The sequence below is a fragment of the Ailuropoda melanoleuca genome, chromosome 10 (genome assembly GCF_002007445.2).
Source record: "Ailuropoda melanoleuca isolate Jingjing chromosome 10, ASM200744v2, whole genome shotgun sequence".
Lineage (NCBI taxonomy): Eukaryota > Metazoa > Chordata > Mammalia > Carnivora > Ursidae > Ailuropoda > Ailuropoda melanoleuca.
Window position 1 is genome coordinate 108,114,966 of NC_048227.1, and position 27,300 is coordinate 108,142,265.

Consider the following 27,300-nt stretch of genomic DNA (forward strand, 5'->3'; position numbering starts at 1 on the left):
TTGTGGCAAGGTAGCTCACCACACCACCCAGCCTGCGGGCAAAGAATGACAGACTAGTCACTTGAGAAGGTCGCTGAGCAATGAGCAGAAGGACATCCACATTGCGGAGCCCTCAGAGTGGCAGAGCACCGACGCTGTCTTACACGGCCACGAGAAGGCCACGGTGTTTCCACGGGTGAAGAGAAATCTACAGACTTAAGGAATCTGAAATTTAAGGGAAAAGCTCAGGGCTGCTCATTTGTGAGACAAAGAGCTACTTCTTCATCGGTAAGTTTTTGTTTTGTTTGGAATTTAGAAAATATTGTATCTCTGTTGTTTTAATGACTGTTTCATGCCTTGAGGGTAAAAACAAATTTTGCAACATTCATATTATCGAGTCTGATGTTGATCAAATGCTTATTTAGACAACTTTGGCCAGGCCTTGGGGAGAGGGAAGAGCACTGACTTTTATTGGGTCTATTAGGAGCTGCACACTGTTCTAGAGACTTCGCGTTTATTTTGGGTAGTTCTGATGGCAGTCCCGGGAAGCGGGTGTGAATCCGGAGTTGGACAAGCTCACGGGATCGGTGTGTGGCCATGGAGGGATCTGAGTCCAGGTTCGTCAGACTCCGGAATCTGTGCTCTCTCTATCTCACAAAGATGTTAAGTACGACCTCCAGGTGCTTGTGATGCATGGTGGCTTGTACCTGGAAAGGCCTGTAGCATTTGCAAGGAACCCAATTTTAAAGGGCAATCATCTGTATGAGCCGCGAGTGTGAGGAAGAGACGTGGATTCTGTAAATCCAAGCCGAACACAGTCTCCCTGACTTTCTGCGCTTGCCATGGGCTCTGGGCTGTTACAGGATGGCCTGCTGGGGCATCTACACAAGGATGGCGTATAGAGGAGGTGAGAGGCTGAGGCAGGGAGGGCTTGACATGGGAGAGCAGGGCAAGGTGAGGGGACAGGGCAGGAGCAAGTGCCATGTGGGTGGAGAAGAGGGGTGGACCAGCAGGGGTGATGGGGGGGGACGGGGACTGGAGTCTGCCCAGGAGAGGGTGTGAAGCTGTCTGTGAGCAAGCATCCCTATGTGTCTGCACTGCTGGGTCTGGCCAAGAGAACGCACCAGGCTCTAATTCATGGGAAGACGTTCTTGTGATAACGTCGTCTTCCAAGTGAAAGTGACAAATGGGTGGCAATGAGTTTCTCTGTGTTGTGGGTTCATGTGTTTATGCCATTTAAAAAACACTGTTACCGCATTTATATGACAATATGGGAGACATCTGCTTTAATCATGCATTCTGTTTTCTCTTATTGAATGTCTTAAACCTACTGAGACTTCCTTTACCTGGAGGTTTCTTATCTAATACTACAAGCTCTCTAAGACAAACTGAGAAAAAGGAAATGAACCCCAAAAGAGACTGCAACCAAAACAAATACCACAAAGCCCGTACCCTGAACTTTGTGAGTGTTTCTCCTGGGGGAGACCCTCAGGTACACACTCAGAGGTCCCGGGTCTTACTTTAAGTACAGTTCTGATTAGCTGGATTTCCCAGCTCAGAGCTGATTGGAAGCAGAAAAGTCACCTGCTGGCTTCAGACACTGAGAGCAGTGGGCTGATAGACTGGCTGCCGTCAAAGGTTGGGATGGAAGAATCCCAAAATACAGACAGGACAGCTCAATATACTTAACCTGAGGTCACTTAATGTAGACAAGCAAAGGGCCCCAAGATTCTGAACAATCTCTGCATGTAATTTGGGGCATTGCTGCAGAGGAGAAAGGCTCACGTCCATAGTGGGGGCCACAAAGGGCATCAGAGGCAGGGCTGGATGGTGATGATTTGACCAGAAGACCTGTTTGAGCAGGCAGTTCATGGATCAGATCTCAAATCTTAAATATAAATCTGCACATGATCCACCGTAGTTGACAGTTAACGTAGGATACGTTTCCCGAAGAGCAAGAGTAGGCAGAGCGGGCATTGCGGCACTGCTGCGTGGGGCGCGCTCGCCATCCGGTGCCTCGTCCCGTGCTCAGGGGACGCAAGGGACACACACAGCTTTCACAATCGGAAAAAGATTCTGTACCAGAGGTGACTGAGCGTTTCCTAAAGAAATACACTCCTTTTTACCTTTCAGACTTTGTCTGTTTTGGAAGTAGAACGAGGAGATGGAAATAGAAAGAAACTGCACGAGGAGAGAATGCAGATGTGAAGACAGGGGAGGCGGGGCAGAGGGGAAGAGAGGCGAGGAAGAAATGCACAATGACATGCAGAGGCTGTAAGGGGGGGCCAGGCACCCAGGAGCAGGGTGGGGCCGGCCGCCACGATGGTGGCTCTGGGTGCTGTGGGGCCTCTTCCAGCAAAGGGTCCCGATGCAGAGTGGGACTCGCTGGTGCATGGGTGTGGGGCGTCCTGGGAGCGGGGACGGCGTGGCCTCTGGGTCCCCTGCTCAGCACCCTTCTCCTGCGATGGGCTTCCGGGTCGTAAGCCTCCACACACACCCGCCCCGTACCCCACCATCTGCAGTTCCAGGGGCCAGTGGTGGTGAGCTTTGTGAACCCCGGACTCCGGGCACTTAGCTGAGGCCCTGCAACTTTTGCCGCTCAGGCGCGGTGTTGGGATTGCAGGAGCCCAGGCCCCGGCCAGCCTGCCAGCCACAGTCTGCATTTTCAGCCCAGGAGGTTCACAGGCCAAGTGCAGGAGCCCGTCTGCGCGGAGCAGCAGCTGCTGTTTACACTGTAGACACGAGGCGGGGGGAGCAAGCCCCCCGCCCGGCCAAATCACTGAGGCAGCTGCTTGCTGTGCTTCCGGGGGGTGTCGGGGCGTGTGCACGTGAGAGGTGTGTGTGCACGCAGGGTGTATGCATGGGGGCTGTGTGTATATGATGTGTGTGGGGCGTATAGGGGGCTGTGTGTGGGAGGTGTGGGGGAGGTGTGGGGAGCAGCCTGTGACCGTCTGTCCTGATGTCATCCTTTCTCATTTCTGTAGCACCTTTATAAATCAGCCTGGCTGTTCCCCTTAGAATGAAAATGCAGGCCCTGAATCTGGGTCACTGGGGAACACAATGAATCAGTGGGGTTCCCAGGCCCTGTGCCGGGCACCCCTCCCCTGTCATGCCCCGTGAGCGCCAGGAGGAACTGAGGCACCCATGTCTTCAGACGTTCAAGGAAGGAGACTTGAGGTTTCCTTGTGGGTTTATCTGACATCAAAATCATTTGATTGGAGGTCCCAATTTTCTTTTCCAGATTTCTTTCTGGTTTAGTAAGCCACTGTGCACTGTTTTGTGTGTATAATTACATGAAAATACAATAAATTCAGTCAGTCTTCTTTGGTCTTTTGTCAGTTTGAGCTTTTTCCGATCTTGTGAACCCAGCTGAAATGATTCGCCCCCTGAAACCGTGGCTGGCACCTGGGCACCGCGTCTCCTCTCCGGACACGTGGGGCGGCTCTTGGGGTCGGATGCACCGCGTCCTTTGAGCTCCTGACCTGGTGAAGCAGGTGCCAAGGACGCTGTTCCATCATCCTTGCTCTGCGTTCCGGTGAAACCCACTGTGTCCTCCTTGAAGAGTTTTATAATGTTTTTAAAGATTTTATGTATTTATTTGTCAGAGACAGAGCAATAGAGCACCAGCAGGGAGAGAAGCAGGCAGAGGGAGAGGGAGAGGGAGAAGCGACTCCCTGCTGAGCAGGGAGCCTGATGCGGGGCTCGATCCCAGGACCCTGAGATCATGACCTGAGCGGAAGGCAGACGCTTCACCAACAGAGCCAGCCGGGCGCCCCGAGTTTTGTGATATGTTTAAGTCCGAGAGAGAGCAGTCCTGTTGGAAGTTAGTTTTAGAACTCCTTAGAGCTATTTTACTGATTGTCTCGTTCGGTCAAAAATACCGTGTTCTCTCGCTTCCCCGTGCTGAGCCAGGGCGGGTGCCCAACATCCGACACATTTCCTGCATCTCACTGGAAGCAAAAGAACGTGTTCGCCGTTCTGGAAACTGACAAAGAAATTCAATTACAGGAACACTCAAACAGTGAACAAGGTCAGGAAATATCTAGAAAGTGTGATTTTTCCAGCAGCGATAGCTGTAACAGTTGCTGCAGTAGTGATGTCCCTGTTCTTAGAAATTGTTTCATTATGCAAACAACGTACCTCATTGTTAAGTGTGTGGAAGGCACAGAGACACAGAAACAAAGCGGCATCTCTTCTGTAACTCCTGGCCAAACAGCGCGCTCATCTTACTGTGCTCCCTCCCAGGCTACGTTCTGATCATGGTTTCGTCATAGTTTCTCACTTTTACTTATAAAAACTCATCATTTCTCACACTTCCTGTGTCTAGAATGTTGTGGTCAGAGTTAGAACTTTAAATTTGGGAGCTCGAACAAAATTTTCTAAAGAGACGGCTGTCATGAGGCCAACTTGACGTGTTGAAAACCTCTCTCTCTCCTCCCATTCCAAAGATCCCAGGCACTGTATAAAGAATGGTATTGGTTCATTGAACTCATCTCTAAAACAGCGGCTGTGCCTGGCGTGGGCGCACACAGAATGTCATGTGTGAGGGTCCATGTCCCCATTGCTGAGGAGCTGGGCAGCCACCCACCACGAAGTGTCAGGAACACAGAATTTCAAACCTTCATGTGTGTCTCTCGAAGACGCGGGGAGGCTGCTTCTGTAGGCCCCTAGAGGAGCACTTCCTTACGCTGCCTCCCTCGTGTCCCTAGTTCTCCCGGACCCCTTGACCGGGCAGCCTGATTTCCTCAGAACCCCTCCTCTTCATATCTTTTGGCCCAAGTGTTCCTTTGGTTCCCCTGAGAATGAGGCCAGCAGCGTTCGTTTGTCCCCTGTGTGAGGCAGCCACCTCCCCCCCTGGCCCCTGCCCCTGGTCCAACCAGCCTCCCTCCTCCCTTCCCAGGGTCCTGCTTTCAGGCCCAGTCTCCTCCTGAAGGAGGCATCCCGCCCGTCCTAACCGTGGCAGAAGGGCTCCTTCGTCCTGATTGTTGGTGCCCGGATGTCAGTGACACCCAGGGTGACCAGAACTGTGCTGGTCTCAGCACTGACATTTCTACCCCCTGGCAAACCAGGACGGTTGGCCACCCTGAGTCTGGTAGCCCCACAAGGAGAACCGGAAGGTCAGTGCTGGAGTGAAAGACAGCCCCGTCCCTGTGGGCTCAGGGGTCCCCTGCTGGTTCACAGGGGCCAGGATCTCCTCTGCACTTGTGGGCTGTGCCTGAGGCTGAGCAGAAAAAAGCTTGTGTCAGAGATCCGGGGCTTTGGGAGCTGGAGAGGGGGACTGTGCAGAGGGGGGTATTTGCCCCGGCACTGCTGCTGAACCCAGGACAGGGTCCCTGGGGTCCCGCGTGGGGGTCAGAGGTGCTGCCTGCTGACCCCTAGGGTGAATAACAAAACATGTTTAAAAGAATTATTTATTTATTTATTTGAGAGAGAGAGAGCGAGAGAGAGCANTGCTGACCCCTAGGGTGAATAACAAAACATGTTTAAAAGAATTATTTATTTATTTATTTGAGAGAGAGAGAGCGAGAACTTGTGCGTGCACATGTGCACAGAGGGGGAGGGGCAGAAGGAGAGAGAGAATCTCAAACAGACTCTGAGCTAAGCCTAACATGGGCCTCGATCCCACGACCCTGAGATCATGACCTGAGCCGAAACCAAGAGTTGGATGCTCCACTGACTGAGCCCCCCAGGCGCCCCTAAATCATGAAAATTTTACTTGTGTCTGCTGCTCTCCATAGCTCCATTCTGTTGCTTTGAGTCTCACCACCAGACCTTTAGCACCACATTTTCTGTGGCTGTGACCTCCACTACCTGAGTATTGTCTCTCTGAAATCCGTGTGACCAGCCCTCACTTGGACAGTCATACTGAAAGCTTGTCTTCAGAGAGCACCGTAAACACCGGTGATCACACACATCAAGTTTCCGTCCTCACTTTCCTTTCTCGGCACTGCCTGCCTTGCCTGCTTCAGGAATACTGTCTTCATTTTTTTTTTTTTAAGATTTACTTATTTATTTGAAAGAGAGAGCGAGAGAGCAGGGAGAGGGCTAGAGGGAGACAGAGGGAGAGAGAAAATCTCAAGCAGACTCCCTGCTGAGCCCAGGGCTTGATCCCAGGACCCTGAGATCATGATTTGAGCTGAAATCAAGAGCTGGACGTTTAACCAACTGCACCACCCAGGCGCCCCAGGAATACTGTGTTAACTCTCGAGTGGTTTATCCCTCCGGCCATTTCTTTCCTGTCTTTTTTCCTTACTTTAATTTGTCCTTCTGCTCCTAAGCATAAGCACAAGCTCCCAGACTTCTGTCCACACCTCTGAGCTCAATTACAACCTCTCTGTGCAAAACTATCCCTGCAGCTCTGCTATATAGCCCCTCATTTAGGACCCAACACCATCATCACCACCATCATCACCACCATCACCACCATCACCACCATCATCACCATCATCACCACCATCACCACCATCACCACCATCACCACCATCATCACCAACATCACCACCATCACCACCATCACCACCATCATCATCATCATCACCATCACCACCATCATCACCACCAGCACCACCATCATCACCATCATCACCACCACCACCCCCACCACCACCATCACCACCATCATCACCATCACTACCATCACCACCATCACCACCATCATCACCATCACCACCATCACCACCATCACCACCATCACCACCATCACCACCATCACCACCATCACCACCATCATCACCATCATCACCACCATCACCACCATCACCACCATCACCACCATCACCACCATCACCACCATCATCACCATCACTATCATCACCCTCGGCTATTATTGTGGGCCAAGTACTGTGAGTGATATGCACTTTATGGTCTTAAGCCTCACATTAATCTTTTATAAACCTTTAATCTTTATCTTATCAATGAGGAGACAGATCCCAGAGACTGACTTGAAAAACAACTAATATGTGGTTGAGATAGATCTAAAGTCATGTCAAGAATCTCCAGCTGCATAGACTTCATTTCCTCACGTTCTGTGTACCTTAAGTGAAATTCATTTCCTTCCCCTAGACCAGTCTCTGTAACTTCTTGACTGGAATATGTTAGAAACTTAGAAATAACTTTCCGTTCTTAGCTCTCTGTCCTGTTGAGATGAAAAAAAAATGGCATCATTTTAATTCCTTCTTTGTCTTGTTTCTCACTAATTTTTCAAAATATCTCCCAAACATGCATGAACTTTGGGATCAGATGACATGATTTTCAGCTTTAGCTCTTCAAGTTATGAAGTGTATGAATTAGAGGAAGTTGCTTTATTTTTCTGAGTTTCAGTTTGACAACACCAACATTATCTTGTTGTGAAGATTAATGACACAGAATAAGGGAAATGTCAAGGTATGAAGCCAAAGCACCCAGGTGCCCAATCTTTAGACTCCTGGCTATTCTTCCCTCTGCTCCATGATTCCCGCATGGTATCACTTCTCCAGTCAGTTCCGTGAACTTGCTCCCTGTCCACTTCACGACTCCCAAAGCTCCCTTTCTGTCCCATCCCTCCATCTGTTCTTATGTTTCAGTCCATATTTGTGCCTTCCTTGCTGGTGCTGTTTGCCTCCCTACCCCCTTCTCCCTGGCTAGTCTTCATCCCATGCTTGGTTGAGCAGTAGCCCTTCCTTTTTCACAAAGACTGCTCGGACAGGTGCAGTCGCTAGAAACACAAGTTCCCTCCCTCCTCCGAACTCTCCACCTCTCAACACCGTCTTCTCAGTGATGAAGCACATTCAGCCTTGCCACACACGGCAGTGCTGCTAACACCAGGGATTTATCTCTGCTTTCCAACTGTGTAAGTTTCTTAAAGGCAGGAAATAAATTGCATCGCGTATCTGTACATAGTATCATGCATGTCATAGTTATCTGAAAATATGAACTTAGAAGAGCCAGATTAGGTTAATGGCTTTACGAGTACTATTTTCAGGCCAGATACTTGAGGGTGCAGAGTAACAGAGTATCAAAACTAGAGGCCCAAAGCTAGAGCAGGCAGTGAACATGAAGGATAAACAGCTTGAAATCTCCGTGAATTCTAAAATTTGAGATGTCAGCGAAGCTGGTAATTCCCTCTGTAAAATGCACTTTTATCCTAACTGGGAATTTGCTGACATAATTGGATGAGTTGCATGTTCTTACTTCTATACGGAGGAGAAGACGTGGACCCAAACAGCGTGATGCAGGTTCAAACCACTGCTGGGTTGATCCCCTGCTTCCAGCACATCCCACTCCCGCCTCTCCGGCAACAGCACCGCTTCGGATTTCTCCCTCCCTCCCTCTCCCTGCCCCCCACTGCCAGCCCCTGTTTTCACTGCTGCCTTTCTTGGGAATGGTGGCTTGTCTGTTTTCTTTTTCTTTCTTTCTTTCTTTCTTTCTTTCTTTCTTTCCTTTCTTTCTTTCTTTCTTTCTTTCTTTCTTTCTTTCTTTCTTTTCTTTCTTTCTTTCTTTCTTTCTTTCTTTCTTTCTTTCTTTTCTTTCTTTCTTTCTTTCTTTCTTTCTTTCTTTCTCTTTTCTTTCTTTCTTTTCCTTCCTTCCTTCCTTCCTTCCTTCCTTCCTTCCTTCTCTCTTTCCTTTCTTCTCTCCTTCCCTCCCTCCCTTTCTTCCCCATTTCCTTCCTTCCTTAAAAAATGTATGTTTTGTTTTGATTTTTAAACATTTTTAATGCATCCGTATGATTTCATAGGAGGTCCAATATGCCTGATGAAAAGTAGGGAATGATTTCAGTTATCTGTTTGCTGGCAATCCACCTGCAGAGGCTCAAACCAATGATTTTTTATTATTATTATTATTATTATTATTATCATTGTTATTATTATCATCATCATCATCATCTCTTGTGGTTCTGGGCTCTGGGGGTTGACTGGACTCAGCTGAGTGGTTCTGGAGCAGTTTCAGTCGGAGGGAGGCTGGCACCCGAGTCATCTGAAGGCTCCAGTGGGCTCATTGGTGCCCCACCTGGGGTCCAGTGGGAGATTTCCACCAGACTGTTTACTCTCCTTGCGTGGTTTCTGCTGGAGTCCAAAAGGAAGCATGCATCCCAGGAGTCCCAGTGGGGAGTTGCATCTCTGTGCCCCAGCCTCAGAAATCCCCGGTTACTACTCCTACTCTATCCTATTGGTCAAGCAAGTTGCCAGGTCCGATCTAGATTCAAGAAGATGGAAATTAGATTTTACTCTTGACATGTGAGCAGCACACCCATATTGGGAGTAAAGGAATAGGAAGTGGCTGTTTCCTATCTGTCACTGTCACAAGAGGTACACAGAGCACCAGGGTCAGATAGGTCTCAGCCATTCCTGCACACTGGCCACCTGGAACAAGACTCAGGCGTGTTTCTCAGAAACATGGCACATGACTACGCGATGCACCTGGTCCGTGGCTAGCGGGAATTGTTAAAGCAGCAAGGACCAAGGGCCTACTGGACTGTTGAAGGGGCTCGACGTTACAGCCACACGCGCCTCAGCAGACACTGGTAATCTGCGTGTCAATCATCCTTTGGAAATATCCACAGACTGGAAAGCATATGGACTCCTTTGTCTTCCTTTAAGGAAACACAGAAGACAAAGTCTGAGGAAGTCAATTTGACTGAAAAGCTTTCTTTACACAATTGTTGCTTGAAATCATTGACATTTTTATGATTTTATAATGTTTATAATTTAAGAAACTGTGTATTCATAATTATACACATTTCCCAAGTACCTGCTTTTCCTTTTAACTTTTTCCTTCTTCAGGGAGCCAGGGGCTCCTCTGCTGGGTCTGCGTGTGGCCAGAGCTTCACTTTCGTGCTGCATTTTAGAGGGTCCTGCAGCTGGAAGAGCCCCTTTCACGCCCCAGTGGTGCAACCCAGCAGTTAGAGCACAGAGCTGCTGTAAGCGCGGGCCTGATCGGAGCCCATGACGCGCCGCGAGCAGACTGCCCACAGCCTGAAGGGATGCTCATGGACGGAGCAGGCACTTACCCGACTGCAACTGCACGTCATTCCGAGGGAGCTTCCACACGTATGTCAAGCTTGCAGCCTGGAAGACTGTTTATATAAAATGCATAACTGCATACTGTATTTCTTGCTTTTTACGTAGCTCACAATATCTATGCAAATGAGCAGCACAATTTTAAATTTGAGGAAGATCACCTCAGGGTGAGACCTCACGGGGTTTTTGATACAGGCCAGTTTCTAGAGAGACGAAGACAAAATGGGTCTGAGCTTCCTAAGGATGACCTATAATTTGGATTTGGTTTGAAATACAGAAGGAATATTGGGGCGAAGATCCCAGCGCGCCCTGTGCAGGTCAGCGCGTCCCAGAGTAGCGGCCTCAGAGATGGAGTGGTTGAATGGGAGGCCGCTCGGAGGCCACGTCTAGTGCTCTGTTGACCCAGCTCTCCTGGGGGCGGACGAGGAGAGCCAGGGCAGGAGGTCAGGCCGGGGAGGCTTCTCCCACCTTCTACCGCCCCGCGCTCCGCTTCTGAAAGGGGCCCCTACTGCTGCAGGTCTCATGTTGTCCAGGTAAGGAGCTGCGACTGAGCCCCTAATCCACGGGCTTCTCTGTGGGGCCGCACGACGTTCCTTTCCTCAACATATTACTTTCCTAGTTTCTGGCTTTTTTGGGGGGGAGGTTTCTCAGCAAAATCCGATGTTTTTCTTTCTTTCTTGTTTTTTAGGCAGACCCAGTCCAGGGCTGTAATTGCTATGAAAGGGCTTACTGCCCCAGCTGCCTGCCGGACAGGACCCTCAAAGGGGATGTTAGTGGGAGTGGGTAGAGTGTGCAGGACACACACATTCCCCAATTCCCCGGGGGACCTGTGTCTTCCTCTGTGAGCGGTTTGGGGCCCCTCGTTGGCAGCCCTTCCACAGCAAGAAGCAGAACTTCGGAAGTTGGGGGAGGCGGTGAAGAGGGGAGATGATGATGAGGTGAGGGAGGGAAGAAGAGCAAGGAGGTGCTGCCTGTTGTCTCCCCAGAACCATCAGCCTGTCGCAGGGCAGGGACTCTGAGGGAAGTCACACAGAGGCATTCCTCTCAAACAGAAGAGGGGACAGGGCACCCTGTGTCGATGGGCACCTTTAGCTCTGTCAGAGAGCAACACCTCGGGACTTAGCATGGAGACATTTTTATTCGAAAGGACTCTTGTCAGGTAGGGACAATGGCAGTGGGGATCCCGGTGACCATAAAGTCTGCGAGTGGCTCGGAATCAAGTAGAAAAAGGCTTTTCTTCTACAGGGTAAGGGGAGGAAGCAGGATAAGCAGACTGTTGGGCGGGCGGCGGGGGGGGAGGGCAGCTCTTGGCAAAGGAAATGACCTGCTCTGCCAGGAAAAGTGACCTGCTGTGGTCGGCCAGTTCCCAAGAGAAGTGACAAGGGGACAGGTCCCACGTCTCATGCTCGCTCAGGCGCAGGGACAAGCAGGGTTCGGGGGTCTACAGGAAGGCGAGAGGGCTGACTAGCGTCTGTGCAGGCAACGCAGGGTGAGCCCTGAGCGGCCGTGAGTGCCCAGTGAGCTCAGGGAGGAGGCAGAGACCCTCTGAGGGCCTGGCCATGCCAGCCGGTCCGGTCCTGGCTTGTAGGGACCTCTGGGTCCCTTTGCTGTAAAACCTTTGGTATTTCCCGAGACTCGATTCACAGCAGCATACTACAGGATGACCAGTACCTTTCTGACTCCAGAACTCTTTTTTCCTTTTTTTTCCTGTTTTTTTTAATCACTTGGACCTAAAAATGAGTTCCCAAGCAAATCATCGTTTGCTACATCTAAGGACAGGGCACTCAGATCTGTCCCCTGCCAGTTCATAAAGATCCCGTGTCCAACTTTAGGGATTTTACGGCCCCAAATCACACCCCAGCAGCTCCTCTTCGTCGAGAGCCTGCCCTCCACGAGCGCCGTTCTCCTCACTTCACAGAGTCCGACCCCGTATTTCTTGGGACACGCTGAGGCAAGAACCACGCCGCCGTGATCTGACAGAGGAAGGACCTGTGGCGTCCCCACAGGGTCAGGAACCTATCTCTGTGTGCACAGATTTTGGGGGAAATCCAGGCATGGGGGCTCCAGAGGCTGCCCTAACCGCAGGCTCAGGTTCCCGTTCCCAAACCCGTCTACGCCTTCCCAGGCAGTTTGCAAAGTGTCCTTGCTCACAGGAATTAATCAGGCAAAGGAGAGAGAAGGTGTGAGCACAAGCCATTACCACAAGTGGAAAAGCATCTCGAAGGCGCTGTGAGCAGCACCGGGGCCCAGGTCCCCGGCCTCGCCTTAGCCCCACCTCGGGGGTGACTCCGCTTCCAGGGAGCCTGGGGATTATTTTACGCCCGCAGGGTATGCACGGTTAACCTTCTGCATTTGGGCAAATAGGCGTTACTTTTAAGTAGGAAGTGGCAGTTCAGCAATTTGCTTTTGGCCAATTCTGGTCTCTCACTGCTTTTTTCTTAACAACTCTTAGCAATTGCACCTTGTTAGAAGAATCGCAGTGGTGACGTGAAACATCACCGGGAGGGGCGTAGCAGGACAACTGCTGTCGGATCACAGCATTTCTAAGGTGAGCATGGCCAAGCCCCTTGCTTCTTTCACAAGCATCTTCATTTCTTTGATACCCTCACCTGAAGGGCATCAGGAATTCCAGAACACTGGCCTGGTGAGTGTGTTGCACTTGATAAAACCATCCTGCTTTTGCAAAGACATTGTCCTTCTGGCTTTAGGAACCAGACCGTGCTTTCAAAAATCTCACTTTTCCTCCAACTGTGCAGTGAGTGATTTTATCCTAATTGCCTTGCACTAGAGGGTGGGGGATGGTTTGGGCATGGCTTCTTTACGCAGTTAAGTATCTGCAGGACAGTGGTCTTGAGCGAAGTGCAGTCATTTATTTAACTAAGTACACGAAAAGTTTGAAGAGCTAAAAACTAAGCTAAGAAGTGTTTTGAAACCAATGCAGAATGTGATCTGTGCGACGGGGGATAGTGAGTGGGCATTTTGGGTAGCTGGGGATTGAGTGGGAAGGAGCTTGTAAGGTGTTGTTTAAGAGAAATCGATGGGGTGGAAATTTTTATGAGACTCAGGGAAACACAGAGAAAGCTCTGATAATGGCTGCAAATGCCGGAAGGATCAGGAAGTCAGTGTCTCATGACCACAGAAGAATACGTAATGATCTTTAAGAGTCTGCCGTAGATTCCCCCGAAACTTATGCTGTAGCAGAAACAGAGATTGTGGAGGTCAGCACTGCAAAGAGATCAATGCAAGGCCTGCATTAAAACTATTCTTGAAATGATTAAAAGTATGATTTCTGCAAACAAAAAAGAAAATATAAAAGTGAGCTTCCAAATAAGCAAGAAAACCAAAAGAAAAAAAAAACACTACAAACCTATATACAAATCACTGGAAAAAACCTTCTGGCTTCTTTCTTAACCACTCTTATTCGAAAGCAGAAGGAAGCCAGCCTAGAGTTTCAGCTTGGCTGATGTTTCTCTAAAAAAGGATAAAACATTGTGTGCCCATGATTCAAATGAACTGAGAAAACATACATTTATTGAATACCTACAGTTGCAGCATGAGAGATCCTGATATCAATTAAAAAGTTTTAAAATATGTATTATCTAAGATCTTGTGAGAATTTACAGTCCTTCAGGAAGACCCTGTGGAGACAAAGTGAATCAGAACGCTAGGAGTGAACAGTCCTCTAGTCTTCCATCTGAAAAATGGGTGTAGTGTCTATCTCAAAGGGTTTTTGTTAGAAGAGATAATAGATGTAAAGTAGTGATCCTGGTGTCCAGTATGCAATTATAACTTTATTCATAGCACACCCCCCCAGTGCTCTCACACGTGCATGCATATATACACATATGTGCACACACTAACACACAACACAGAAACATATGCACGCACACGCATGCACACGCATGCACACACACAACACGTACATACATGCCTGTACACACATCACCTGTTTACACTCATACACTTGCACACACATGGACGCACACACACACTCTTATTTAGTTCTTGTTCTGTATCCTGTGGGCCGTCATTATTTATGAAAGTAAGCACAGATTTAAAACCTGCTTTCATTTAATTTTTAACTGTTAAACTTGTTATAAACTAAGTTAAAATTTTAGTAGTTTTCCCTGCTGGTAATATTTTGATGTCTTATTAATGCTTTCCCCACATTTAGTTTTCTTGGGTAGAGTCTGCCCTTGGCCGAAGGACAGGCAGCGGAGGTCAGTGTGTTGGCCGCCCCTTCTGCTTTTCTAGCACCTCGTCTCTTCTCTAGGGGCTCCTACTTCCCATTCATGGCCCCTCTGCCTGCCGCCACCCACTCCTGGTGCCAACAGAGTGTGACCGGCCTTGAACGCGTGTCAGTTAGCTAGTCCCAGCTAGAACCCTTGCTTTTGAGACCTTGAATGTTTCCCACCTGCCCCTGGTCAGGTGACTGAAGAACATCCAAAGCCCTCAGAGTTCAAAGAACAGAGGTGCGGCACAATTTCTGTGCCCTCGAAGGCGCGCTGGCATCGGGGGTGAATGGACCACTGCATGGCTCCTCCTATTCTGGAGCGGGGGGCTGGCACCCTTTCCTTGGCTTGCTGGGCTGGCTCTGGTTTTTAGGGCATGTGTTATCAGACTTTTTTAAAAAAAGATTTATTTATTTATTTGAGGGAGGGTGGGAGGAAGGGGAAGGGTGAGAGAGAGAGAGAGATTCTCAAGCAGACTCTGTGCTTGGAGCTTGACATGGGGCTTGATCCCAGGACCCTGAGATCATGACCTGAGCTAAAACCAGGAGTTGGACGCTCAACCCGCTGAGCCCCTCGGGTCCCCCTGTTCATTTCATCTTGGAATGACTCAGTTAGCTGCTAGATTCTGACACTCTTTTGCATGTGGCATCTAACAAAAATTGTAGAGAAAGTCACACTATTTTATTGCAGTAAAAATATGTGAACATTTTAAACACTATCTTTAAACTGTTACTCTAAGTAACAATGAATTTTTCTTAAAGTAATACTTTCCTTTTATGTGTAGTAACAAAATTTTGAAATGGTAAGACTGAAAAGCAGGGACCAAATGATCATTGACCACGTGTATACATGTAATCTTGTGGCTTAGAACATTTGCTTTTCATTTAGAAGGGGAATGTATTCATATGGCTTCAAACTTCAAGTGCAAAAGTCTCAGGAGATTTGACTTATCGTTATGTGCCTCTAAGGCAGACAAGGAGCCCCACGAAGGTGTATCTTTTAATGAAAGTTCACTTCTGAGCATGCCCTCCACGAGAAGGAAGTCACTCAGGAGTTATTTCGAGGCTCTGATTCTGAGGGCGAGCGGGTCTGGGAAGTTGTGATTACTCAAGCAAGCAGGGCTCTGAAGAGCCATTGATAAGAAACTGCTGTGTCGGAATCCAAGCGGAGGATGCGGTTAGTGGCACTTCCCAAATTTATTTAACCACAGAGCCATCTCCGTCCCACCTCCCTCCCTTCTTTCCACCCAGAGCCTTCCCGGGAACCACTTTCAAACACTGGTCTATTCCAGTGATCTGGTCAGTTGATGCTGGAATTCCCTTGGGAGACGTAGTCCCCACACATGAATACGGGTGAGAGTAATGTGGACGGTGTGTGGACCCCAAGAGCTGAGGGGTCAAAGCAGACATCCACAGGACCCATAACTCTGTCTGACATCAAATTTTTCTAACGGTACAGAAGACACAGGCGAACACCAGGTGTGTTCCCGGAGAAGCCCCAGACCATTAGACACAGCTCATTGCAAACAGGTTTTAGTAACAAATTAACACAAAGTGTTGTAGAGAGAGTGCGTGAAAACATTTCCCTAAGGTCCCCAGTTCATACTCACTCATCATGCAGATAAAAGATCCCTGGGTGTCTAATTCCCGACCTCCCATGGACAGTGCTCCTAGTTCATAAAATTCAGTTTATATGTAGTCAGAAATGTAGGTATACAGGTATAGTCCGCTTAGAAGAATGTTTAGATGTTTGGATAGGGACCCCCAGATTTCTGTCCCGCAGCAAATGCATTAGCATATTTCCTGGTCTGGATGCACGGTCCCTGGAGCCCCAGCTTGAAGGTGGGAGGTGCAGCCTACTGGTAAGCCTTCCTTTCCAAAGGCCTCTATCGCTAGAAATTCTGATTCAGTGGGTCCAATCCACCTCCTAGTCACCTCATTTTTGGTAAAGACTCACCCACCTGTGCTTGACTGAGGAGCATCTCCGGAGGGAGCCCGCGCCACTCTTGCCAAACGGTCCGACTACTCTTCTGATGTTAGGTCACAGTCTGTCTGTGTAAGCTCTGCTCATGGGAGTGTAAGCTGGACCCTCTTTCACCCAACGACCTTGCAGGTTAGTTGATGGCTTCACTCCTAGCTGACCCTGCACTGGTTTTAGGATAGGCGCATGAGCAGTGAGTGTTCGCTTCCCGGCTGTTGGGCCTCACCTGATTCCAGCTGCTCACGTTTCCCACAGTGCAATCAAAATGACTGCCTAAGTCTGAACAGAGCAGGGTCAGCGGACCTATCACCTACCTCATTCCAAACGTGATGTTTTACTAATTTGACTTAAAAAGCAAACAAATGTAATTTTAACAGGGTGCATTTAGCGAGCTCTGTTTTAGTTTTCTACTGCTGTCATAACAAAGTCCCCAGCTTCAACCCTGCAGACCGAGTACCTTACAGCTCTGCGGGGCCCAAGTCCCGGGCAGGTCTGACCAGGCTGGAATGCAGCTGATGGCAGGGCTGCATTCCTCTCTGAGTTTCTAAAAAAGGATCTGTCTCCTTGCTCAAATGGTAGCCAGAATTCAGCTCTTTGTGGCTGTAGGACTGAGATCGCCTTCTTCATGTTGGCTGTCAGTGGGGGCCAGTCCCAGCTCGCAGAGACTACCCACATGCCTGGTCTTCAAAGCAACGATGGACTGAGTCCTTCCATGCTTCGAATCTCTTCTCTTCCCTCTTCCATCTCCGCTGGGAAGGATCCCCACTTTTAAGAACTCACAGCTACCTGGGACCCACCTGGATAATCCAGGGTCATCCCCCATCTCTAGGTTCAAACGCTTAGTCCCTCTCGGCATGGAAAGTCAGTCATGTTTCCCCAGGTTCTGTGGACTAGGGCATGGGGGTCTCTGGGGCCCTGCTTCCGCTGACCGCACGCACGGACCCTGTCTATCAGATCAGTGTGTCTGTTAGTAAGTGTGCAAGCCGCACGTGATGTGCAGGCTGGAGAGCATGACAAGCAGGCTTGGAGTGTTGGCCCGCCCACCCCGGCCGAGCGCTCAGTGTTTCCATCCCGGCTCCCCCGTGCCCTTCCGAACTCACGTCAGCGTCCCGCCTGGCATGAGCACCCGCGTGTTGACCTCTCTGCAAACGGGCTTGGAGCGTTCTTACACAGCCTGTCCTCCGGTGGGACTCCACGGGCATCAGTCACTGGATCTGGGCCTCCTGCTTCCCACGTCTCGCCCGGTGCCACGCCACAGAGGGCCGGACGTGAGACCCCAGGGGCCGAGGGGGGGAGAGCCCGTGAGGTGCTGGTGATCGTGGGTCCCTGAGGTAGCAACAGTCAGCCCTTTGCCCAAGGCAGCTGAGTACCAGGCCAGAAGTCTCTTCACTGCAAGGCCAGGTTGAACAGAGTAGTCTTTCTAAGTGTGTCATCATGATTTTCCCTCAGAGGCCTCGAAACTTCCTGTCAAGGACAATTCAGAATAGTTTGTCCCACAGATTCTCTTCATACTAACTGGTTTTGGAGAAGTGCTCGTATTCCCGGCTGTGGGAGAGACAGTGACAGGAAATACTCGAATTGCAAAGATGGGCAAATTACGTTTTAAGAATCGGTTGAGCCCAGTGCCTTTGTATGTGATCTAATGACTTCAAAATAAGACCTGGCAAGAATGGTGGTGATAACGAGGATATGCTAGACAGAGAGAGAGAGAGAGAAAGAGAGAGAGAGGGAGAGGAGAAATGGGCTTTAAAAACAAGGTGGGGCAAGCCTTCCGTGTCCAGAAGCTTCGAGACTGTGTGTTTGTTGGCTCAGCGAAGAACGGACGCATCCCCTGCGGCTCCCGCCAATCCCTGTAGATAAGACAGTACAACCCCCCTCTGTTCAGTGAAGAAGGTCTGCAAAAATGTCTTCATGACTTTACCATCTCAATGTTTGTAACAAAGAAGTTCAGAACTTGCTGTTTCTCCAAAAAGGCAACATTCGCTGCCCAAGACCCGAGGTAACGTACTTGCACAGAACACGTGTGGGCTTCCTCCTGGGCTGTGGTGGCCCAGATGCCAATCTGTCACCAATACAATTTCCGTAACACAATTCGCTCGATTTTTGTGGTGACAATGGTGGTCTGGGGCAGGCTGAATCATTTCCAATCACGGTGAGTGACTGGCATCCATGTAAACTTGACAACAGTATTTTTTATTGAGAACCGATTCTTAACCACAACAGCATTGAATTCACCGCTGTCCAGATTTGTAGACTGTTCTTACCGAGCAGGTGCAAACACCATGTGCCCCCAACCTGGCCTGAGCACCCCGTCCCCCCCGGGGCCGCCCACCCAGCTCCTTGGATGGACACCTGCTACTAAGCCTCTCTGGACGCTGGCCTTCTCTTCGCCAAGAGCTGGTCCTTTGTCCTCCCAGGGTCCCTCCAGGTCCCTGGGCCTCCCAGGATTGCTGCTAGCGTTGCACGGTTTTATAATGATCGGTTTACTTGACAGCTGCCCGGAGCTGGAGCGGACGTGACTCATCTTTGTATCCCCAGTGTCATCCTCAACAGATAGCTCATAAACGTTTGTTGAACAGAATTAAATTAGAATTCAGAAGACATTATAGGTCATGGTGTGGTTAAAGAAACCATTTTTCTGAAGCAGGGTTCCAGCTGGGGTTCCAGCTGGGCACTGAGTCCACAGTGCATGGGGACATCCCCTTTTCACAGCTGCTCTGCCGCCAGCTCGCTCATTAGCCACCAGCCTCCACGTGATCCGAAGGTTGACGTGTCCCACCGCACCGACCCCACCTCACCTGGAAGCCCATATGGCCCCTCTTGGCTTGGCATGCGGTCCGTCCCCTCAGTAGTTCACACAGCCAGGCCATGGCTCCTCCGAGCACTCTCTGCCAGTCTCTGCAGCAGCCCTGTGGCCCTCATGCGTGTCTGCCCCACTCCCTTCACCTGCCCTCCTTTGCCCCATCAGTGCTTTCCCTCCTTCAGGGGCTGTCTCAAGTCCTTCCCTCCTCACAGACCAGCCACACCCCCCTCCGTCCTCGGGGAGGACTCTGACTGATGGCACTTCTTGTCTTAACCAGCAGTTTGTAGGGACCTGTGTGCAGTATTTTATTAGCTCTCTCGGGGTATCATTTACATATGACGAATGTCGCCAACTCAAAGTATCTTATTCAGCGGGTGTTGACAAATGACACCATTATCACAATCCTGATAGGGAACGTTTCTGCCACCACGGAAAGGTCCCTGTGCCTCTTTAGCCAATCTCCTCTCACCCCTGACCTACGACAATCACGGACTTGATGTGCACCTCTCTTGTTTTGCCTTTTCTAGAATTGCATGTAAATGGAATAATGCCGTGCCTGGTCCTACATGTCCGGATTCTTCACCCAGCGAGATGCCTTGGTGATCCGCCCCCACCCCCCCTGCCCGCCCGGGGCACACATCAGGACTTTGTTCCTTTTGGTTGCTGGGCAGTGTTCTGTGATACAGAGATGACACAATTTACTTATCTGTTCACCTGCTGATGGAAGCTTAGGTTCTTTCCAATCCAGGGCTGTTACATATAAGTCTGCTGTGAACATTCAAGAACTCGTCTTTCATTTTCATTTCTCTTGGCTAAATATGTAAGAGTCAGTTGCCGGTTCATATGCTAAATGCATGTTTAATGTTCTGTGACACTGCCCGTGGTCTTCTCCAAGTGGCCGCGTGACTTCGCATTCCCTCGGCCAGGGCGCGAGCGCTTGGCCAGCTCCCACGTTTCCATCCACGCCTCCTGTCCTGTCTGCCTCCGACTTTCAGCCATCGAGTGGGTGAGAAACGGTATCTCATTGCACTTTTAATTTGCATTTCCCTAATGACTAATCACATTGAACAAGTTTTCTGTGAGTAATTGCCACCCATGTATTTCCTTTGGTGAACTCGCTTCACATTTTTTGCCTGTTTCCTATCGAGTTGTGTCTTCTTGGTGTTCAGTTGTAAGAGTTCCTCGTATATTCTGCCTACGATCCATGATCAGATACAAGTTTACAAAATTTTTCTCCCATTCCACAGTCTGTTTTTACTTTTCTTAATGTCTTTCAAAAAGCAGAAGTTTTGAATTCTGATCAATTTCAAAATTGTTTTTAATGATTTTATTTATTTATTTGACACAGAGAAAGAGAGCATGAGCACAAGCAGGTGGAGAGGCAGAGGGAGGGGGAGAAGCAGGCTCCCTGCTGAGCAGAGAGCCCGACGCGGGACTTGATTCCAGGACCCTGAGATCAGGACCCGAGCCGAAGGCAGACACTTAACCGACTGAGCCACCCAGGTGCACCCAGGCGTCCCTAAATTCTGATCAATTACAATTTATTATCAATTTTTTTATTTAATTTTTTTACAGTTCATGCCTTTTGCAATTTAGGTAAGAAATCTCTACCATTCCCAAGGGCACAAAGATTTTCTCTTCTGTTTTCCTCAGATGTTTTATGATTTTGGCTCTCACATTTAGATCTATAATTTATTTTGAGTTATTTTTTTTTTGTTTGTAGTGTGAGGTAAAAGAAACAATCAACTTCTTATCCATGAACATCCAGTTGTCCCAGAAGCATTTATTGAAAAGACTGTTTTTTTTTCCCCTCTTGAATTACCTTGACACCTTTGTTAAGAATCAGTTGGCTGTTGATGTGTGAGTCTATTCCTGGATTCTATTCTGGTCCGTTGATTTCTGTATCTATCCCATTACCAACACCATCTGGTCATGATTCCTGTGGCTTCATAGCAAATCAGGTAGTATGAATCTTACAATTCTGTTTTCTTTTTCAGAATGGTTTTGGCTCTTCTAAATCCCTTGAATTTCCATATAAATTTCAGGATCAGCCTGTTTCTTCCAAAAACCCTGCCACCATTTTGATTTGGGTCGTGCTGTAACTATAGGTCAGTTTGGAGAGAAGGAGCATCTTAATATTGGATCGTTTAATCCCGAACCTGACACGCCTGTCCTTTAACTTAGATCTGAATTTCTCTCAGCAATGTTTTATAGTTTTCAGCATGAAAATCTTGTATCAATTTTTAAGATGTAGTCGTAAGTATTTTATTTCATGTTCTTTGATGCTATTATAATTTTTTTTCCAGTCTCCATTGCCAAATGTTCCAAATATTGCTCGGGCATAGAATCCTAATGGATTTGTCTATGTTAATCCTCATCAGTGCAGTTTGCATTTTACGTGTTCTGTATGTCATCTCTAGAACATTCGTTGGGGTCTTGTTTATGTTTTCTGTCATTTTCTTCCCTATACGTAGCTTACTTCTGCATTCCCGAGCGTCTGGCACGTCCTGATACTCGTAACCAGGGCATCTTTTGCTGTCATCCCTGTCATTCTTGTTTCTCCGTGTCGATTATGGGTCATACTTTCCTGTTTCTTCCAATGTTTGTGTCATGGCAGTGTGGCTGTAGCAGATTTCCACAGACAGGGGAGCTTGAATGGGACGCATGTATTTCTCACAGTTCTGGGGGCTGGGAGTCCAAGATCCAAGTGCCAGCCGAGCCAGTGTCCGGTGAGGACCCCCTGGTTCGCCATCTCTTGTGCTCAGGAGGCAGGGAGCGGACAGAGAGGAAGCTAGCTCTCTGGGTCTCTTCTTGTGAGAACACTGATGCCGTTCACCAGGAGAGGCGCCACCTTTAAATGCCCCCACCTTGGGGATTAGGCTTCAGCATATGAATTTTGAGGAGACACAAACATTCAGCCTCCAGTGGTCTAGAAATTTTTGTTTGGATGCCTGACGTGAATTTTACATGGCTGAAGGCTCGATTTCGTTGAATGCCTCTAAATGATTTGGGGCTTTGTTCTGGAATGCAATTATGTTATTGGAATCCGATGGGTCATCTGAGACGTTCTTTCAAGCTTTGCTGTGGCAGGCCCAGAGTAGACGTAATGTAGGATTACTCGTGGTGTTGTTCTGAGGATGCCGTCCAATGCCCTGGACTTAGAAGGAGCTGCTACGCCTTCTGAGGGAAGGACTGTTTCCAGCCTGCGAGGGCTCTGAGGATTTCCCTGTCTCTCCTTTCTCGCACTGTTTTTGCACTGCTTCCTGTCAAGGACACCCCTCTGTAGTTCTCCTTTCTCTGCGTGGAGTTCCCTCCTCTCCCGTACCTCATCTTGCCCTGACCTCCCAGAACCCCGATCCTATGTCCTCAGCGAGGTCCACATTCCCTGCTCAGGTTGTCCCCATGCTCTGCTCTTGGAAACTGCTTCCGTGTAAGCTGGGGGCTTCCCCAGGCTCAGGTCATAGCTCGCTTCACCTGTTCTCTTCCGGTCAGGGACCATAATCTTGTGACAGCTGTTGCCCAACGTCTGAAAACTGCTCTTCACTGTATTACACAGGTTTTCCTGCTGGTTTAATGCACTAGGGCACTCTGGGTTTCTGTGACTCGTCACGGCTGGAGCCATGGAGCTTGTAGTCCTGTTTCGCTTGACGTGTTTCATCTGATAATCTGATTGATAAGCGTATCTCCCCGTATATGCTTTTGCAACACCAAGGCTTTATGTTGTGGTGTTTCTGCATGCCCTCAAGCCCTCCCTCAGAGAGGAGGCACAGCTGCACGTCCCTGCAGAAGCGCACAGGTGACCACCCCACCCCCGCCCCTGGCGTCGCGTCCAGAGCAGGGGCTGAGAGGTGGCACCAACTTGCTCTCCGGGTGATGGCGCCAGGCACGAGGGAGGGTACGGGGCTGGGGCCACCCGACCCATGACTGTGTTAGTAACACAATAAGAGTGAGGTGCTGAGAAGTAGCTTCCGAAAATCCTCAGGGGGGGCTTTGTGTTATATCGACTTCCTCCCCAAAATGCTGGGTATCAATATCGCCCGCGTAGGTGAGGACCTACGTGGCACAGCAAGCTCGAGTCTCTGTCTGTGCACCTGAAGCTTGTGATTCTGTCACTCCTCCCTCTTCGGGACCTTGCCAGGCCCTGTGGGAGGGGGTAGGGTGGAGGAGGAGAAAGAACGCACATGGAACATGATTGTCAGAATTCTAGGCCATGGATTTTTTTGTAGGAGGGGAGGGACAGATGATCGAGCAGGATGAGAACGCCAAATAACAAGGAATGAATGAATATGAGAATAAGAGAATTCTCCTTCCTTCCCTGCGTGGGTTTGTTCCCAATGCCAGCTTTCAGAGTCCTTCCCTCTGAGACCCCAGCTCCGTCCTGACTCATCTCCCGGTGAACTTCTTCAGCCTGGCCCCGTGCGTCATCTCCCTGGGCATTCCTGGCACATCACCCGCTCCGGGCAGCTTGGTTGGTAACAGTCACCCTGCACTGGCAGCACTGCTGCTGTGCACTCAGTACTCGCTGTTGCTTTGCACCTGCTCACCATCTCTGCCATCTCTTTGCCTGCCCCACGCCCGTTCTCCAAGGACCAAGGGGGTCTGTCCACGGAGCCATCCTGAACCACGCCAGCCTTGACTTTTCTTCCTGCAGTCTGGTTTCTGACTGTGTCTGTCCCCACAGATTGGTGCTTGTTAACTCGAGTGCACGCTGGTGATATCTGTGTCTTGTAAGAAATACGTATATACGTTCCTACAGCCTTTCAAGCCAGAGAATCTTATTCAGCCTATCTTGAGAATGACGCTCACGTTCAAACGTTAAAAATTCTACAAGAGATTCTCACATGCCCAGCTGGGTGAAAAACACTGAATCATACTGTAAACTATCTATAGGTGAGGACTGTAAATTATAAGTATTCTTGACACAACCTACCTTCTGTGGATTTTTTCAGTGGAATCTTGTTGAGTGTCATTAAATTGAAATTTGCACTAAGATTTCGGTGCACAGCAGAATCTGTGGTTTTGTTGGTATCTCCCCTCTTTATACCATAGATCAGGGATTGACAAATTGTAGCCATGGCAACCAAGTCTGGCCAAGCCCATTCGCGTGTGAAGTTGTCCACGGTTGCCCTCAAGCCACTAGGGCAGAGTCCAGTCGTTGGGTCAGAGACTATAGGACCTGCAGAGCATAAAATAATTACTGTCTGGTCCTTTGCAGAAAGAGGCTGCTGACCCTTGTTCTAAATTAATATTTTCCTGCAAAATAGCATGCCGTGCACTCTGTGTCCAAGTAAAATGGAACGCCAGTAACGTGATTCTCGGGCTCCCTGGGAATATTTGTTTCAATCACGGTGTATCTTGCTTTCTTTCCTTCTTAGACTCACTTCACCCTATTATCTCTGCTGGTGAGCCAGAGGGGTTGAACGCCCATCCCCTTCTGTACCAGACCCGCTTTTTCTGCTGAGAACAAGCACCACGATGAGTGGGGTGAGTGTCTGTTTTATTTTGGCTGGGAGTGTGATTTTGGTCAGTGGCGGGTACCTGCCGATTACACCACGACGGACTCTACGTTTGTTCACTTTCCAGGAAGCAGTGAATTTCAGCACTGTCTTCAACTTCGACGAGGATTATTTTGGGTCGGGAAATACTTCGGATTATTCATTTGATGATGACACCTTACTGTGTTCCTTGCAAGAGGTCAGAACATTTTCTGGGCTATTCGTGCCCGTGGCTTACTCCCTGATATGTGTCTTTGGCCTTCTGGGCAACATTTTGGTGGTGGTCACCTTTGCTTTTTATAAGAAGGCCAAGTCCATGACAGACGTTTATCTCTTGAACATGGCCATCGCAGACATCCTGTTCGTCCTCACCCTCCCGTTCTGGGCCGTGAGCCACGCTACCGGCAAGTGGGTCTTCAGCAACGCCATGTGCAAGCTGATGAAGGGCGTCTACGCCGTCAACTTCAACTGCGGGATGCTGCTCCTGGCCTGCATCAGCATGGACCGCTACGTCGCCATCGTGCAGGCCACCAAGTCGTTCCGGCTGCGCTCCAGAACGCTGGCGCACCGCGGGCTCATCTGCGTGGTGGTGTGGGCGGCGTCGGTGCTCATCTCCGGCTGGACCTTCGTGTTCAACCAGAAGTACAGCGTGCAGGGCAGCGACGTGTGCGCGCCCCGCTACCACGAGCGCTCCGACCCCATCAAGTGGAAGCTGCTCATGTCAGCCCTCCAGCTCCTCTTCGGCTTTTTCATCCCACTGGCGTTTATGATCTTCTGCTATATGTTCATCGTCAAAACCCTCGTGCAGGCTCAGAACTCCAAGCGGCACAAGGCCATCCGCGTGGTCGTCGCGGTGGTGCTGGTGTTCCTGGCGTGCCAGGTGCCCCACAACGTGGCGCTTCTGGTGACGGCCGCGCAGCTGGGTAGGATGAACCGCTCCTGCCACGGCCAGAAGGTGCTGGGCTACAGCACGAGCGTCACCGAGGTCCTGGCTTTCCTGCACTGCTGCCTCAACCCCGTGCTCTACGCCTTCATCGGGCAGAAGTTCAGGAGCTACTTTCTGAAGATCGTGAAGGACCTGTGGTGCGTGCGGCGGAGGCAGAAGGCGCCGGGCTTCTCCTGCTCCCGGCTGCACTCGGAGACCTTCGTCTCCAGGCAGAACAGCGAGACCGTGGACAACGAGAACGCGTCGTCCTTCACCATGTGACCGGCCCGGAGTGGGCGGTGCCCGAGGGTGGGGGAGTGTGGGCGTGGACTCCGGAGCCCTGTCCTCCTGCAGCCCGGAGCCCCCGGGGCACCCTACCGCTGGCCCTCCCCAAAGCGGGCCCCGGGGAATGCGGACTCGCAGCCGACCGTGGACACGCGTGGACATTTTCTGGAATATTCTTGAAGCAGCTCTAGAGGCACCATCTCTTCTGATCACAGCAAAACGCACGGGGTTTGGAAAACCTAGACGGGAAAAATCACGTAAGAGCCCTCGGACAACTCATTTTAGGCAGAAGGTGAAACATTTCACCCACACTGGAAAAGTGGCGTGGGGAGAGAGACAGTGGCTGGGCGCACACCGGTGTCGACCGTGACCACGGAGAAAGCAGATCAGGGGGTGACAGGCCATCGGGACAGTGTATATTTGCTTTACTTCCCCGAGAAAATGTTCTCTGCAGTCGGTAATTCTCCGAAAATCTGGTAAACAGAGTTCCATGAAGACGCATGCAGACGGCATGCATTCAGCATGCAGAGGGACTTAGAAACTATTTGCCAGACAAACCACAGTGAAATTGGGGGCTGTAGCGCAGTTTAGAGTGTAAAGCCTTTAAATCATCTTCTTTTAGAAAGCACAAGGACGCCTCCCCGAGACAATACAGAAAGAGATTTTGTCCCACGTCCACAGTGGAGCAGAAGCAGCTCAGAGAGGACCCTGGTGCCAAGGGCTCGGGGGGCGGCAAGGAGCTGGGATCCTTCGCTTCTGCTGCTGACTTTAAAGTGGTTTTACGCAAAGTCTGAGGTTGATCACGGAATCAGATTTTAACAACTCTCTTCAGCTTCTAGAAAGTTCCTAGAACTCAAGCTTTGAGAGTGCTTTGTAAACAAAGAACACAAGTAGGAAAAAAGCCACATTACAAACACGCATTAGAAGGTCCTGACGTGAATCACAAAGACGCTGACATCCTGAGAAACCTGTTCTTGAAACTTTCTACTGTTCTCGTAAGATTTCCCTGCATCTCTATATGAAATTCAAAGTGATAGCTTAGGATTCAAAGTCTGTATGTTTCAAACATCGTTTTAGCTTTGCAAATTAAAGCTGTTTTGCGTGTGAAGTAGGAACGGTCAGAATCAGGGTTCTGACTCGGGAGACTGAGGTGGTCAGAGGGCGCGCCTCCTTCGAGCCTGTGAGCGTGGACTCCAGCCCTCAAACCCCGGGGGCTGTTACTTGGATGCTTCTGGCGGGATTGCCGATGTGCGGAGATAAGTTTTGTTTCTAAGCAGGCACGGAAATAGCTCACTTTACTGTCGCACAGCTGGAATTCGGCTCTTCTGTATGATTCGAATTTTCAGATATGTGAAGCTTGCTTCTTTATGCAATAACCCATTTAATTTCAGCCATAATGAATAAAAGTGTTTCCAAAATACGATACATAACTTTATTTCATTCCATATTGTCATTGTTTCTTGCTGCCTTGGGCATCAGAACATCTACACCCGTGACTGTTTGGTGAGCGATGCACGGACGCCCTCAGGAGACACAGGGCCGTGTGGGTTTTGACCCCTTATTAAGAGGCTCCGGATTGTTCTTGAACAGTTCTGGTTATCTTTTT

At 49.6% G+C, this 27,300-nt stretch overlaps 1 protein-coding gene across 25 annotated transcripts; it reads left to right on the top strand.

Moving 5' to 3' along the window:
* CCR6 (C-C motif chemokine receptor 6) lies at positions 1–27,117 on the top strand. 25 transcript variants are annotated; one of them, XM_034669444.1, is made up of 6 exons: positions 1–267; positions 9,738–10,507; positions 12,427–12,522; positions 23,331–23,879; positions 24,365–24,473; positions 24,573–27,117. In XM_034669444.1, the coding sequence occupies exons 5-6, from the start codon at positions 24,465–24,467 to the stop codon at positions 25,689–25,691; spliced, it is 1,128 nt and encodes a 375-aa protein (XP_034525335.1). In that variant the 5' UTR covers positions 1–267; positions 9,738–10,507; positions 12,427–12,522; positions 23,331–23,879; positions 24,365–24,464; the 3' UTR covers positions 25,692–27,117. The 25 variants fall into 25 exon arrangements, with proteins under 25 accessions (XP_034525335.1, XP_034525336.1, XP_034525339.1 ...); XM_034669445.1 differs by having other exon boundaries at positions 23,671–23,879; XM_034669448.1 differs by having other exon boundaries at positions 23,746–23,879.
* Positions 27,118–27,300: the final 183 nt, after the last annotated feature.